This window comes from Acanthopagrus latus, chromosome 14 (assembly GCF_904848185.1).
Source record: "Acanthopagrus latus isolate v.2019 chromosome 14, fAcaLat1.1, whole genome shotgun sequence".
NCBI lineage: Eukaryota > Metazoa > Chordata > Actinopteri > Spariformes > Sparidae > Acanthopagrus > Acanthopagrus latus.
The window spans coordinates 1,047,976-1,065,017 of NC_051052.1; the positions used below are offsets into that span (position 1 = coordinate 1,047,976).

Here is a 17,042-nt window from a genome sequence, read left to right on the forward strand (position 1 = left end):
ACCCTATGCTGTTAGCTGTCAATGCTAACTCTCCATTCATGGAGCCCTGTAATGGTTGGACCAAATGTGCTCATGTCTTCAGTACTGGCAAGTCAATGGTAGCTTGAGCAATGAAGCTGCACGTTGAAATCGACCGAAGTTCTCCTTTAAGCACTGGGTAACTGGGATTGTAAACCTGTGTATATTCTGCAAGTACACATGGTAGATTTCAGTTTCCTGACTCTCCTGGTTGTTTCTTCTTGCCCTCCGGCACGGCACCCAGAACAAAGGGAGCCTTGATGTTCAACCGATCCCTCTCAGCCTCCTCATCTTCATCGTAGGGCTCGTCGTCACTGTCCTCCACATCACTGTGGTGAGGGGTGGAGTGGAGGGAGGCAGAGGGAGAGGGGGGCACTGAGTAGGGCCTGGGATAACGGAAACCCTCTGTCTGTTGAGACAAAGTACTCCAAGTTATTACAAATTAGGCTCCTGGCTGTTTTCTTAAGTATACCACTATTAAGATGTTCAGTTTCACTTCTACGAACAGCAGCCCACTCTGACCAGCCTGCTCTTCTGTGTTTGTTCTTATTTCCTTTAGTCCTTCCTTTCCTTTCACTCATTACCTTATTCTCCCCTTTTTCCCATATTTATCCTCTCTTCCCTTCCATCCCTTTCCTCCTTCTTTCTTTCTTTCTTTCTTTCTTTCTTTCTTTCTTTCTTTCTTTCTTTCTTTCTATTTCTTTCTTTCTTTCTTTCTTTCTTTCTTTCTTTCTATGTTAATGATAAACGTATATCTAAACTGTTACTCAAATAAACCTGAAGATTGTCAGTCATGTTTCAGAATCAAAGATGGAAGGGTAGAGGAAAGGGAGAGTCTTACTCGATGTAACACTACATGAATCCAGCTCACTCCACAATAATGTCTTGTCATTCATCCAAATGTTAGGCTGTCAATTAAAGTCTGACAAGTGGGTTAAATCCAACAGCATCCACTGTGTGTGTGTGTGTGTGTGTGTGTGTGTGTGTGTGTGTGTGTGTGTGTGTGTGTGCGTGCGTGCGTGCGTGCGTGCGTGCGTGCGTGCGTGTGTGTGTGTGTGTGTGTGTGTGTGTGTGTGTGCGTGCGTGCGTGTGTGTGTGTGTGTGTGTGTGTGTGTGTGTGTGTGTGTGTGTGTGTGATCAAAGCAGTTCTTTTCAGTGTAGTAAATCACTCATTCAGTATTCCTCACCTTTGGAGGAGCCATGGGGTCCATCTTGTACTTGTCTGGGAAAGCTCTGCTAAGTGCGAGATGGCGGGCGTGTATGTAAAACTGCAAATCACAAGTCAGAGGTGTACATCAAAAACAATTTTACTGAACGTCTGACACATTTTTCTCCCGTGTTTGAGGTTTTCAGAATTCTATTACAAACTGCAACAAAACATACAGACAGAAGAGTTGGATTAGTGGCAGGAGAGAATATACTAAACAAGACTTCTTGTGTCTGCGCTAAATTCACACCCAGTAAGTTAACATTAACATTAAAGTTACCGTCCATTATCTTGACTATTGCTCAAACCTAATGTGCATCTCAGCCACACTTTTAAATGCAAAATCCCTTCCTTACTCATGCATGACAACACATGTATTGATTAATCTAATGATTTTCTTTCATGTGAACTGTGCACACAGACATGAATACAGTATTCTGCCTGATAGAGATCATGTCGTATTCCCTCTCCTATCAAAACAGCTATTTGGCTCTGGTGCAGCAGAAACACACCCGTCCCAGGTATCTCCAGTCCAGCAGGTCAGACAGCCTCTCAGTTCTGTTACGCTGGATGATGCGCTGGCGCCGAGACTGCTGGCAGAAACTGAACATGAACTGGGTGAGCTGGTTACAGGACTCCTCAGCTGAACGGAACCGCCGGTCCACAATGTAAATACCTATTAGAGACAGAATGGGGCACATACAGTCCCTGATGATCACTGTCAACATGTGATGATGATAAGATGAGACCCGTGGTTGTTTTAAATGAGGTAGCAATTGCACTGATCATATGACAATATATGATGTGTGTGCTTGTGTGTGTGCTTGTGTGTGTGTGTGTGTATCCACACCATAAGCGGCAGGGTCGGACACATGCTCCTCCATGAAGCAGCCGAATCCTGACAGGTTGGTGGTCACACTGGGAATGCCCATCACAGTACATTCACCTGGGGAAGAACAACACAGCAAAGAAAAGCTACAATAAATTTGTTGTCATGTGTATTGGTCCGCTAAGGCTGATAAGATCTGTTTGCATTTAGACACGTTTAGTGTGCAAATCTGTGGAGACAGCAGCTCCAGTGTTGGTAGTGCTGGCAGAAGGTGACACAAGCGGCGTTACATCAACAAATGATTTGCTTCTAAAGAATAATGAATTCACGGTCAGTTTACTAGTGTTGTTTTCAAGTGGCAACCTCCAGGGCTGAAGAAAAGAGGCAGAATGGAAGAACCAAGAACTGCAACTCCTCAAATGGCCACTCAAGGCTCCAAAAGCGAGTCAGTCCCTGTATGAGTCCATGTTAAAACGCCCAGCTTAACAGCAGAAAAACATATTTTGTCTCTATAGATAATTTACTCATCCATGACAACTGTACAGGGGGCACATTTGGTTTTTTGTTTCATCCTTGTGGTTGGTTTGTATGACACAGCAGCGGCCTGCAGCGGAGCTAATAGCAAATTGTGAACCCCCAGTTTCCCCCAACACCCCGACCCCTTCAGCTATCACAGCTGCAATATGTCTGGGCTCTGGACCAGCAGCAGGGCAGACTTCCAGCCTATGCAATCTGGTTAGTTCAGACATGCTGAGGGCAGTGGATGAGTGACCCACAGAGGAGCAGCAGATGACAGAAGCCAAAGAGGTTGTTGTGTTCCCAGGAAACCTGAAGCTCATAAACCACCATATCAGAACCACAAGAAAAGTTATTTTCTTGTAAGGCTTCAGACCCTGCACCCATGATGTCTTCCTAACAGTCTCTGGGGATTTGAACCATGTCACCCTGCTTTCTAGCTCCTCCTGGGTGATCCCAAGGCATTGCCAGGCCAGATGAGATATAGAATTCCTCCAGCAAGTTCTTGGTCTCCCTTGTCTTCCAGTTGGTCGTGCCCCGATCTCTTGCTTTTAGTCACTTCCCACAGCTTGTGACCACAGGTGAGGGTGGAACTGTATATGGACTGGTAAATCAAGAGCCTCACATTAGGGTTCAGGTCCTTGTGCCAGTACCACTCTGTCTATGCTCTGTCCACTGTTTTTGCCATCAATATTTATCTTAGTATGCCCTGTTGAAATTAATGTGATTTCAGATAGAGTGTCAAATTATAAGGGGTCCTGGTCTTACATTGGTAATGCAGTACAACTTGCACCATATGCTTGAACAAGCCGACTGTAAGGCTGTAAGGGGTATACAGAGGATACTGTACAAGCCCATGTCAGCTTCAGTATAATGTGTTATTGCAATGGGTGCACTGGATAAACAGAATGTTTAAGGACTAATCCATCATTGCCTCCTGGCTGCTGTGGATGTGTGTTACAACTGCAGTTCATCTGTATTTCAGGAACATGAAGCATTTGTGTGTGCGCATGCATGCACCCTTACATATTATAAGTAACAATGTGATGGTTAAAGGTTACCAGGTGTGTATCCCCAAGGTTCATAGTAGGAGGGGAACACTCCAAGGTTACAGCCACGGACAAAGTCGTCATAGTCCATTGGCAGCAGAGGACTGGTGGAGGACAGGAACTCAGGGTGGAAGATAATCTGAGAGGACAGACAGGGATACATTTTCAGAAAGACACTGAATAGAAACATGAGGCGGTGGAATGAACTACTATCTATTAGTCAACGCCTGGAAATTACCAAGCACACCTATGCTCCAGAGAGAGAACTTTTCTTTTCATATTCCACCAGCTCTCATTTCGTGACATATATTGTCTACTTGGTGAACAATATATTCAACTACCTGCTGGATTTCATAACATTTGTTTAAGATATCTGTAGTCAGCAGAGTGTGATCACTCCCCACTGCTGTGACACTCTGACCTTTCCACCATAACTTTTCTTTCTTTCTGAATTTTCAACTGTATCTAAAAATGTAACGGACATATTACCACGAAATGTACAGCACACATCCATGCCCCAGAGAGGATTCTCCAAAAGAAGTTTCCCTATTGAATTAGCACCTTCTGACTTGTAAACACATCACAGCAAACAGACATGATAAAATGTTAGCAGTTGACATGTTTGCCAACCACAGACATGCTCATGTTCAAGTGTCAGAGGCTATGTACTATAATGACATTCCACATTCAAAGCCACCAGCCCCAGTGCGAGCACATCGCTCCACCACGTCAGCTGGCCGGCTGGTACCACCATCGCTGAGAGCAAACAACGACCCATTGGTCAAGACTTCACCTCGACCCTGCATAGCATGACTCCACCCCCCCAAAAAAAAAACCTATATGCACTTGTATGTTCTTTTCCTTAGCACTTAAATGATTGCAGCCTTCATGCACTTACGTGGGTTACGAGCTACAATGATCAGATGAGGGTTTGAAAATTGTTTACATTTTTTCTTTCTTGCTTTCGCGATGGTGATATTTTCTGGTTTCTTTCTTGTGACAAATGCACTAATTGTTATACTAAAAGTGGCAATGGAAGAAGTGTCTGCTAAATGCCCTAAATGTAAATGTTAATGTAAATGTAAATGATCCCAACAGACCACAGTGATAGTAAACACATAAAAGGCACAGACAGGTAATGTTGAGTACCTTGACACGGTCATTCCTGGAGTTAAAGAGTCCGATGCGTCTGACATTAGACAGGATGGGATCTTTGGAGTCGTCCAGCATGTTGTGAGTGGTCACTGGAGGGAGGCTGTGTCTCTGTGTACAGGTGTTGTTTCAAAGAACAGACAGGTCAGGTGGGTCTCTGGCAGGAAATTCCGACTGCCACGTTTGCAAACCAATTGCTAGATTAGATGCTGATCATCATAATGTCAGTCTGACGGGATGATATCCTGGTAGCTTGTTTTAAGATATTGATTCTCGACATTTTTAGCTGATATTTACTTTGTTATTGCTTCGTAGCAAACAATGGCAATAACTTAATCAAAATGGCAATATATCATTCCATCATGATTAAAGACTGAAACATGTTGCATCCTTTGGACAGACAATCAATGTGTGTATTAATACAGCCTGGGTTCTCCTGAGTGTATGTACGTGTGTCTGTGGAGTGACATGTAAGGGTTTACATGGCTGCCTTCACACACTGTATGTCTTCCAGATACAAACACCTGAAGCAGTGGAGTGAGATGAAATGACATAATGAATGTTTGATTCAGTGGTCCGACGCTCGTAACCTTTCGGACTGTGTTAAGAGGTATTGATCGCTGCAGGCATTATCTCAACCTTGGGCTGATGATGTGTGGTTACTGTCTCGGACCACATCACAACACCAAACCAGGAATGTTAGTCAGTCAGTCAGTCAGTCAGTCAGTCAGTCAGTCAGTTAGTTAGTTTGCTATCTAAACTCTGTCAGCCTCCTGGTCAGTGCACAAACCTTAAAAAATGTGAACTTTGTAAATGTAAGATATTCATCAATTTGGCAGTGACTCACAATCTACCTAATAAGTTGTGTTTTATTACTTAGAAATGTAAATTTTTCAATGCTAGTAATGCTGGTAAAATTAAATCAAAGGGCATATCAGTTGTCTGTAAGAAGTCTTGAAATGTGTTCCATCTTTAAGGAGGGCAGTAAGAGAACTCTGTGAAGGCTGTGTGGGGGTGGATGGAGAATGCGGGGCTACACATGACAAAAGAGAAAAATAATCACAAGCACACTTCAACCAATCAGCATTCAGGATGAGTCTCTGTTCCATCACTCTCCACACACTTGCAGTCAATAAGACTCTCAATCCATTTCCCTCCACTGAAATATTGACATTGGCATAAATTCGTTGAATTGAGAAAGACCTTTTTAGAAGCATGTGTAACACTGAGCTGTAACATACATCAGCTCAATACAGCCGGTCTATTGACCCGTGCTGTTGGGTAGAGAGAGGTAATTAATCCACACACAGGTCACGACTCTGACATTCATTCATGCTTTTCGTTGAGGGGGAACCCCCTCACATCCTTTTATGATTCACCTCCAGCCCAGGCCATCGCTCACATTGATCGCCCCTGGGGAAATGCCTTATCCATTCATAAAAATAGATCTGTGTATATGAGATTTATCATTTACAGCGTTGGCTTATTTCTCTCTGTTGGCTATTTTTACACTGTTACTTTAATCATGGAGCAGTTCCAAACCATAAAGCCACTGGAAGCCTGATGTAGAACTGTTTTATTTATTAGTGCTTAATTTCAATTCTTCCTTTCTTATAGTGACCTTTTTTCCTCAAATTTTCCCCTAAATCTTAAATGTCATGTCCAGTTCACTTGTGTTCTGTTTTGCTGTGTTGCACAGTAACAAAAAAAAAAAAAACAGATGGAAAAAAACAACAGATAACTTGAGATGATGCCAGTACTTGTTTGCATGGGGGGAAAGGCTGCAGTACCTGAGTGGCATAGATTGCTCTCTTCATTATGGTGAAGTCGTCTCGGTCCAGAATGGAGTTCATGTCAGGAATCTGCCCTCTGAGGACAGAGAAAACAATCAAACATATAACATAAAACATGCATGTCTCCATTCATCACACAGAACCAGTGCTAATGTACACAGAAAAAGCGTGAATTGTAAAATCAGTAACAGCCACGGGTTCACCTACACTGTCCATGTACTTACTTTAACAGAGCGTCATACAGCTTTTTGCCAAACTTCTCCTTCACAGTGTGAGCTGTATCCCTGTGGGAATCACATGGAAACCATCTTTAGAAATGCACCTTTGACCCAAACCCATAGAGTTAGGAGTTAGGATTGGGGTTACACTGCTCAGCTGCTGACAATCAGCCAGCTCTGGAGGACAGAGTCAGTGCAGACCATCTGGAGGAATAAACACCTGGAGTAACATGGGTTCACTCTTATTTAGAGCAGTTTACTGTCAGAGGAGAGCTCAGAGATTCCTTTTTAACTTGAGGTCCCTCAAAAAGCAATCAAACACACCTGGACTAACACATCTATGACGCGGAATGAAATTTAAAAAAAGTTTTTTTCATTCAGTGCCGTAGATTTGTTAGTCCAGGTGTGTTTGATTGCTTTTTGAAGGATGTCTGTCTGCGGTGTGTTCTGATTGGGCTGCACGAGTCCACAACCCTACTTGAGACAGCCTCGCCCATTGCTTGTAAGATAACCTTAAGTTTATTGATGACAACATTTCGGTATTTAGACCTACATCGATCTGGTAATGAATCAATAAACTTAATCACAAGTGAAGTGGACAGTGTGCAGGTGTCTTTTTTTTGTCTGCCTTCAGTCTTCTCCTACACACCTGTCAACCCTAAAGGTTTCAGAAGCTGTCATCTGTAACTTTTGGGATTAAAAAGTGATTTATCTTCAGTCCTGTTGATCAGCCTGACTGCAGCAGTGTCTGGAGGGGAAATGTACCCCATGAGCGTAACATTACATCGAGGGGATAGAGGCCCAGAACCAGAACCAGAGTCTCTGCTGAGTGCTGAGCTCAGTGAGAGGTTCACCTGAATACAAACACTTGGACACAGTTGCATACTGTAATGTACAGTAAAGTGATCTGGCCAGTTAGGGCGAATACCAGGGGTCAAACTTGCTTCCCTAATGGCAAACACACCATCAAACAACCACCATTCTGATGGAAACGAATGAATCTAATTGACTGAAGCGCAGTCATTCACAGACGAGGTGATATTTTAAAGTTTTATTCGCCTCATGTTTGCTGACTTCTTTTCTCATTTTACTGAAATGTACTTACCTTGAGTAAATGTGTGGCTCTGTCTGGGTGTGAATATTAATCTAAGTACAAAATTCATCTAAATATATAATAAAGGTCTGGTTTTCAGTTGTTTTCAGACATTTTAATGCAGCATCTTACATATTCTACCTACAAGGTTGGTCAAAGATGGTGGAAATTGCTAAAACAATGTGGACTGGAGAGCTTTGCTATCATGTTACATGCATGCTTTGTAAGTTGATCTGGGCTACAGTGCTGCTCAAGTTCTTTATATACATAATGTATATGTATAATGTAAAATGTGCAGGTACAGCATCTGTTTATATTGGTGTTGAACTGTTGTGTGAATCACATCAGGGCATACCAGAGCTGTTTGCGCACTGCCTGCCCCTTCAGTGACTCCACATTGAAGTTGTTGGTTTGAGCTGGCATGATGAAGAACACTACCACTGTCACATCACCTCTGTGGACCTGAGGAGAGAGTGAGGGAGGAAACACAAAAACAAAACTGAACAGGATTAATGAGTGATTGGTACAGTAGAACATGTTGTTGAATATTACCTTGAGTTAGAATTGATTTGAAGGTGTACCGCTGACAACTTTCACACATTTCACACAGTGGTGTGCTACTGAATGCAGAGGACGAGGGGGACCTCACCCGTAGTAGGTAGTTGAGTCTGGACAGTGACTCCAAGAAAATATCAGCTCCCTTGTTGGAAAACTCATAGCGTCCAGCGATGAAGAAGAAGAGGGTCTTCTCTAGGTTGAAGTCCAGGTGACTACCAGAAGGCCAAGGATTATCATCAGGTTTAGAGGAAACAGCTCTCAGTCAAGAATATGTGGGATTCTGAGGTAGACAGGCTCTCCAGTAATGACAAAAGTCAAATCTGAGTGCCCAAAACAAAAGCCCTGGGTTACCTCTGTCTACATGAGCTGGATCACAACTATATTCACAAACTTCACCCACCCATAGAAGTGTCCTCTGACAAACTCCTGGATACGGGCCTTGCTGGTGGAGTGCAGGTTCTGAAACTCATGCATGGCTGAGAACTTCTTCACATTCAGACCATTCGGGGTCACCACATCTGGATCATCAACATAAGTATTAAGACTGTTAATGGACAGTTGGATGGTTAGTGCTTATACTGGTGCTACTGACAAAGATCTCTGGCTTCATCCTCTAGAGGGATTTACTATCCTGTTAATCTGGTAGCAGCTGGATTTGTGTGACTGAGTGGACCAACTGAGTGACATCACTGTTCTTAAAACACAACACATAAACTCTTCACAGCATCAAGGTACGGCGCTGAAAAGCGTCCCCACCTGCCTTCCTGTGAAGCATGTGGTTGGCTTCAACAGCAGTGATCTGGGAGACTGTGGTGAAGACGTGAGCGCAGTGGACTGCTGCTCTCTCCAGGCAGTAACGATGATAGATCTGCCTCTCACCAGCCTCCTTGTCAATGTTGAACTACACACACGCAAACACATACACATAGGGAAGGTCATTACACTATAGGACACAATTATTTTAGATATTCTAATGTTTAGCCATTGGCTTAATGTAGAATTAGTTCAGGAAATACATTTAGCCAATGAATGAATGAAATTGAACTGCAGGTTTTACAGAGCGTGTGGAGCAGGAGGAGGTGGGAGACGACAGCATGAAACCAGCCCAGCCGATGGAATTAAATGTTGGCATTTACTTTAGAATTGCTTCTTTTACTGATCTAAAATGCATTATCTAATTCTCATTTTACTAAATGCTCGTATTTCTTAGATATGTACTAACATTAGTGATATAGTTCAGACGCAGACAGGCTTCCAGCTCCATGTCAATCACTGAACTCCCTCCTTCTGATTACACTTGATGAACACACTCTGCTTCTCACACATGTATTCTTCCAATACGCTTAGTCAGGAATTTCATTAGCTTAACTACTAAATGATCAACTTAACAATAATTTAATTCATTTCATTAAAACCCCATGATGGTCCAGTTTGAAAGTTGATCGGAGCTAGAGGCTGAAAATGCTGCAAGCACCAGAAACCAGAGAAACAAAAAGTCTGTCTTTTTTGTCCCACATGGCCAATTTGGCACACAGCTGGCGAAAAGGCTGACACAACAAACAGTCAACTCGGCAGGAAATGCATATTAATATGATTCCATCAATAAAACAGATGAAGTTCCTCTGGATTGGCTGATGTAACAAACATCTTGTCTGTCGGTGATGGAGTCAGCCAGTCAGTGGCCTTTAGCTCCATGCTGACCTTTAGGATGTGAGCAGCAAAGAGCCAATTAAAAATATCACACTGACCCCTTCACACACAGCTCAACATCACTAATGATGCTCTGAGTGGCTGTAAGAGGCTGCGATTTTTGGATTGAACCTTTGGGTGGGCAATCGAATCGAATGGAACTGCAATGTGTGGGTGTGAAATGAGATGTGTGTGTGAGAGAGTGTGTCCCTGATAAAATGCATCATACTTTATTCGTGGCTCTTGATGCAGAAAAGCAGAGATACAGTATGTGGATAATCCCACAGCATTATATCATCGCCCTTCTCTTTTGTGCAGTCCTGTAACTAACTACTTTTGTGTCTTTTCTCAGGATCAACTGTGCACTGCATACATTTAGTAGAAACTTGACTTAAAACCACTCAAAGACCTTACCAGTTCATTAACTATAGTGGCTACTCAAAGCTCCTCCAAAAGCATATGAACTGAAAAGTCCATTTAAAGATATAATAAGTAATAACTCTGCATTAGACTGTCTGACAGATAGAACATTGTTATGTATTTTGTTGAGTTGTGTACTTACATTATGACAAATGTTGCCAACAATATTCAAGGCCTGAGGAATCTGTCATTTTATTCTAGGTGACGCTGCGTTTCGTTCAGTCACCTGTCACTGTAACTTCCAGGGAAACACTACATGATCAGTCTGAGAGTGAGCGGGAAAGTCGGCAAATGTGACTAAATGTAACGAGACGACCTCATCTGTGAGTACTTCTGCCTGAGTCGCATCATAAAGATTTTCATCAGCAATGGTGGCAGAACAATAGACCTGATCACAGACATGGGAAGGATGGTAAAGCTTTAGTGAAAAGCCAAGCTTCTGACATCCAACCATTTTCACAAACAAGAATGCTGAGATCTGACTTACGATATAACATGAAATTGGTTCAGGAGTAAAACAAACACAATCATGACATTTGTAGTTTTGATTGTGTACTTTGACATTGTTTTACTCAAGAGGTTTGGATCTTTGCTATTTCAGCTCCATTTAATGTTTATGTTGTGTACAGTTTTGAATATTATTGATTCCTGTGGCTTAAAGACAGTGTGTACTACACTTATGCCTGATTTTGTGCCAAACAAGCAAGCAGCTCCAAATATGAGGACAGAAACAGCAGACTTGAAAATACCCTTTATCTCTCTGTAACTGAGTATGTATGCTGTCATCTTAAATCTCACTAGTCACAGCAGACACAAATGACAGCGTCTGTCCACAAATGAACCAGTATCCCTCTGCTGAACATGTTTGTTAGTTTTATGGTAATGTAACTACATATGAATCGTTCAGGGGTACACACCATGTAAGCATGATGTCAACAAAAATGATCAAATTCTCAAAAGAAGATTTGTTGCAAAGTCCCTCCACAAAGCACAGCCTCGTTGTGAGAAAATAAAGCAGCATCTGCTCTGCCACATGCACTAAGACTGTGGCCTGCCTGTGTCCATTTGTTATAATCTAGTTTGCAACATTATAATATGTTGGCCAACCCTCCTCTCACCTTGTCCAGGTTGTTGTAAAAGTCCTCGTTCCCTGCACAGAGGTATCGTCCCAGTAGGGTGGCATGTGTAGTAAAAACCGTTGCCATGGGAATCTTGCGGGAGCGAGAGAGAATGAGCCCTGGACCTGCCTGCCACTCATGGAAATGTCCAATGACATTGGGCTTGTCTCCCAGGTTGTCTGTTAACTGCAAAAAGGGAACATTGACATTAAGAGGCTTCACTGATGAGCCGTGTGCTGAACAGCTGGCTGAGCAGTAGCTGACCTCTCTGAAGAACCAGGCGATGAGGCTTCCCAGGATGAGCGAGTCGTTGGCCTCTCTGTCATGGTAGGGCAGGCCGATGTTGCAGGTCTCCCACAGGTCCCCCTTCCAGCGGTCCAGGTTCCAGGCTGCCGAGCCGATGTCAAACAGGATCACGTAGGGGCTGCCCTCAATCAGCCAGCGGCCAAAATGAACCTGCAGCATCAACATCAGCGAAAGAAACCCACAGAGAGATTTACAGTTTTAATGTTGAACATCTATCTACAGAGCTCCATTGTGTAACAACATGCATTTTAGATTCGTGTTGTAAGAATAAATTAGATTTCGTCTCAGATGTTTACTCATTTAAAATGTTGCTGTGAGAATTAAACCCAATAAAGCATTCTTGTGGTTGCAGTAATATAAAGCATCAAATGGATCATTTTAAATGTGTTTCTAAAGTTTTACACATATTTCCCTGCAGCTCAGCCTTACATACAGTAACAGTATGTGTTACACTGACAGCTGTAGGACTAATCCTCACTCTAAACACAATGCATGAGTTGGAATCCTTCAGTCCTGTTGTTCTGATGGTCAGGGTCTCTGGTGTGTGACCACCATCTAGTGGCTAAAGACTTTGACTGGATCAACTCACACTGAAGTCCACAGTGATAGTGTCAGGATAGAAGAAAGTCTTAGTTAGCAACTGACCTTGATACTGCACACTGTATATGCAGTTAAACAATATACATATAAATGAATGATGCATATACGCAATTGTAATTATCAAACTCATGCTCCATGCTCACTGTTGAGACCTGTTCTCCACAATTACTTTGGATTTGTTGGACATTTGTTGGACATCTCTGCTGCACTATAGTATAGTATTTCATCATAATGCTTTTTTGACACACATTTATTTTTGTTGACTTCATTTATTGACGACCAACACAGCAGATTTTGAAATTGCTGAGATGACTTGAGGACGCAGAGTTTGAGCCACCGACTAATATGATATTAAAATGAAATGAGTGCGACCAGATTCCTGATTTGTATCAGACAGGAGAAATTTAGCTAAGACACACACACAAACACACACTCTGTCTCTCTGTCTGATCCCCACCTGGCAGCCGTTGTGGATGAGGGCGTCCATGGCCTTCCTGATGGCTGGGTTCGCTGGCTCACAGCCCTCCACCTGGGTCTTGAAGTTGTGTTCGAAGTAAGGCCCCATCATATAGTAGTTCTCCCCCCATTCATCCACTGTTATCTTGGCTTTGGTCTGAATCACCGTGTAGATTCCTCCAACTGCAGGTTCACACACCATTAGGAAGGAAAAGGCAGATCTGAAGTGCAGCGTTTTATAACCTGTCATCTGCAGTGAACACTGACAAAGATGAGGGGAGTGTTTATTTACTGCTTAGGAGGCTGTTGTACATCTGTAGTTTCTGCCAGTACAGCAAAGAGCTGACAGATTAAACAGATTAGCTCTGTCACTAGCGCAGCACTGTCGCAACATAAAATTGAAAATTGTTCCCAAAGAAATATAAAGTTTCAACATACTGACATTCAGCATACTTTGTGAATGTTTACTGGATTGGGCTGGCGTTTTCAGGGCCTTGACTCTTTATTTAGCTGTTTTGGAGCTTAATGCAAAACTCTGGCCAAAATGCAACCTTGTGTCGCTCTCCGAATGTGACGTAACATGGAGGAGAGTAAAGGTGGAACGCTCCTAAAGCTTAGTTCCATGCACGAATAATTTGTTTTTTTGTTGTTAGCGAAAAACGATATTGACCTTGAAGTTGAAAAAGGGGCCTCATATAAGAAACAATGGAGTCCATTCATTCGCATTCTGAGATCGACACTTCTCGACTGGCAGGTAAAACAACTGCTAACGTGAGTCATCCAAAAACTTTCTTTTTAATAAACTCTGTGTAGACAATGTTCTCAGTGCTGGTGTTCATGTGTAGAGACCCTGGTGGTACTACCAGCAAAGTTTCATGTTGTGTTGAGACTTCTTACTGTTTTAAAAATAGCATTTTCAATGATATCGTAAAAGTCCCTGTAGTACTCCCACTGAAAATGAGTTTGACCCAAGAACGAAAATACGGCAAATCTTAAAAGTAGCACTTTCATCGTAATCATGATTTTAAACTAATGTTTGTCTTGGATAGATTCACATAAAAGGGCATGTAAAAAGGGAAAAAGGGCAAGATTTTTGCTTTAAAGAAGTCTGAAAGCTCATTGAAAGAGGATATATAGGGGATCATTTTATACACACAGACAAAATTGAAAATGAAAAAGGAAACTGATCTTTTGAAATCCATCTTCTCTTTTTTTCTTCTCATTTCATTTGTGCTGTACAGTGATGATGCATGCTGTTTTATGATTTACTTGCCCCTGGATCTTAAAAAACAACTCACTGAAACAAATGCTGATTTCTGGACATGAGGCTGCTGTAGGTGTTGTAGATTGGCCTTTTGATAAACTGACAGACAGTCTGTCTTTATCCTGTGCTTCAGTGTGGTTTCATTGAGTCTGAGTGTCGGGTTCTCTGGGTGCACAGTAACCTGAGGATCATGCCAGTTTGTGCAGTTCCTGACACAAACAAGCACAGGCAGACCAAACACATGTGGAAATGATTTCTGTGACTAACTTGGCAACAAAAAACAAATACTGGTAAGAAGACTATCAACAGTCAGTGAGCTCATAGTGACGTGTGGACTGCATCAGAGAACAGGGGTTATTTAAGAACTGAGGGCGGAGACAACAGCAGAATCCCTGATAACCTGTGAACTGTTTGACAGCAGGACCAGTGCTGGAGATGAGAACATGTCATCGACTCTAATGCTCAATCAGAGCATTTTTATTTTGACTCTGCATGTGCACAAACACACAGGCACACCTGCAGAGAACCAATACTACAGCACTATCAAGGACTCTTTTCAGTTTGAATCTGCTTATTCACATTTTATATTGATATTGATGAGATTTTTTTTCACACTGCATTTCCAAAAATGTATCTCTTTCCCACTGATCCCAATCCATTTGAATATGATATCGGATAATGCTTGATGAATTGTGATTTAATCACCTTCTCAGTCTCAGTCTCCTTCCCCACTAGGGCAGTTTGCCCCCCAGTTAGTTTTGGGATGGCGGCCAACGTAGGGTGCTGCCGCTTGACACACACCATCCATCTTAACACTGTTGTGGACCAAGGATACCCCCTCATCCCAACAACACTTCCCAATGGCAGTGGCCCCCCAGCAGGACAATGTGGACCTGGCACACAACAAACAGCTCAAGGAACACAATGAATGGCCCAAGGTGTTTACCGTGCCTCCAAATTCCCCAGATCCCAATCTGATAGAGCATCTGTAAGACATGCTGGAGCAGGTCTGGTCCATGGAGGCCCCACCCTCCAACATACACGCCTCAAAGGATCCACTATAAAATGCCCTGGTGCCAGACACCACAGGACACCCTCAGAGGTCTTAAGTCCATGTCTTGACAGGTCAGAGCTGTTTTGGCTGCACAAGGGGAACCTTCACAATATCAGGCAGGTGGTCAGAATGTTCTGCCTGATCGCTATATCAGTATATGCATTAAGTGTATCACCTACTCTTACTTGAACGCTTTTCATACTGAAGTACATTTATTAGATTTAATATAACTTCCTCCTCGGCATGTCTAAACTGAAAGCTACACATAGTAACAGGTTGTAAAAACCAACAAATCCACCAAAGCTTAGATCATGACCTCATCATCCATGTATGGCTCTGAGCCAAGAGTCTCGTCAGGTCAGGGTAAAACTACCCTGTAGACTCAATCAGTACCAGTGTTAAGGGTGACACAACAACATCTCTTGTTCAGGAATAGATTTATCCAGTTTTCAAATATGCATTTTTTATGTCGGTGCCTCTGATTTCACTTCCGACACATCAGGAGGCTAAAGCTAATAGCTGTTCCACTTTCATCACTTATCTGCAGTTTAATGTTTAGCTCTTCAGAAGGAGCAGACTCTGTTTCTACATACACTGGATTTCAATATTTGCTCTTTAAGGGCAAAGAGGCAAAGTTTTAATCAAAATAACACCAATACTGCCAAACAAACAGACTTTTAAGGTCATAACTTATGAGTATCGGTAGATTTCATTTCATTAAATACTTAATAAAATGCGCTTTATGAAATTATTTTAAAGAAAAAAACAAATCATGCCAAATGAGTGTCCAAGTCAATTCATGTCTTCAGTTTCAACTTCAATGCAAACTGAAAATTATATTCAAATACTCCATGCATTAAATTAAAAATCTAATATTGCATTGTATGATTTAGCAATGTTTGGACGGTCTTCTTGCTGCATATATACATCAGTTCAAACATGTCATTTCACTCACAGATGAAAGCGTGATTAGATACTTCTGATCTTACCTTTGTTGGTGACCTCCCAGGCCACCTCAAAGAGCAGCAGGTCCTCCACAGGCAGCTCGTCCTCCTCCCAGGCTGGCAGCAGCCCACTCAGAGACGTCATGGACAGGGAACGTGACAACGGCATCTTGAAGGTCTAGAGGTCCGACAGACACCAGCTTGAATCTAGAACTGTAACAATCTTTAGTGAAATCAAAGAGGCCTGCAGGAGGAGGTCCTGGCTCAGCCTGGACTGAACTCTATCACACAGCAGCACAAGATGAAAGGGACTGACGGGGGCAAAGAGCTTCCACCAGCATACTGAGGCTGACCTCACCTCCACTGAGCAGGAGGGATGTTTACCTTCCACACACACACACACACACACACACACACACACACATACGCAAGGGTGAAAGGTTCTGTGGACTTGTGTGTGATAAACTGAATGTGATTGTGAAATGTCAGTGAATGAAACCAGGTTTTGCCAGGGACCAGTGTTGTCAAAGGCTGTCACTATGGCGATGTATTCAATCCTGAAATTAGGCATGTGTTATTATTTATGTTTCAACAGGGGCATTGGTCATTCATACACAGCTTCATATACAATATGAAATATTTGACATACAACCAGCACAAGACACACAGTACAGAACACTGGATACCTCTCTGACAGAGAGAGAGATCAGAGAAGGTGAAAAATAAAATCAGCATCAGATTCTCATGGCCTACAGTGT

At 42.6% G+C, this 17,042-nt stretch overlaps 1 protein-coding gene and 1 long non-coding RNA gene across 2 annotated transcripts; one reads left to right on the plus strand and one right to left on the minus strand.

Annotated features, from left to right (window-relative positions):
• Positions 1-123: 123 nt before the first annotated feature.
• gys2 (glycogen synthase 2) lies at positions 124-16,603 on the minus strand. Its single transcript, XM_037121647.1, has 16 exons — positions 16,330-16,603; positions 13,024-13,205; positions 11,925-12,116; positions 11,661-11,846; positions 9,190-9,334; positions 8,834-8,951; positions 8,525-8,645; positions 8,231-8,337; positions 6,789-6,848; positions 6,562-6,640; positions 4,769-4,882; positions 3,632-3,758; positions 2,076-2,171; positions 1,738-1,901; positions 1,206-1,286; positions 124-427 (listed from the first exon to the last, which is right to left on the minus strand). The coding sequence occupies exons 1-16, from the start codon at positions 16,451-16,453 to the stop codon at positions 209-211; spliced, it is 2,115 nt and encodes a 704-aa protein (XP_036977542.1). The 5' UTR covers positions 16,454-16,603; the 3' UTR covers positions 124-208.
• Positions 1,217-2,224, plus strand: LOC119032458. Its single transcript, XR_005078910.1, has 3 exons — positions 1,217-1,478; positions 1,708-1,893; positions 2,082-2,224. It is a non-coding gene; the product is annotated as an uncharacterized LOC119032458 (long non-coding RNA).
• Positions 16,604-17,042: the final 439 nt, after the last annotated feature.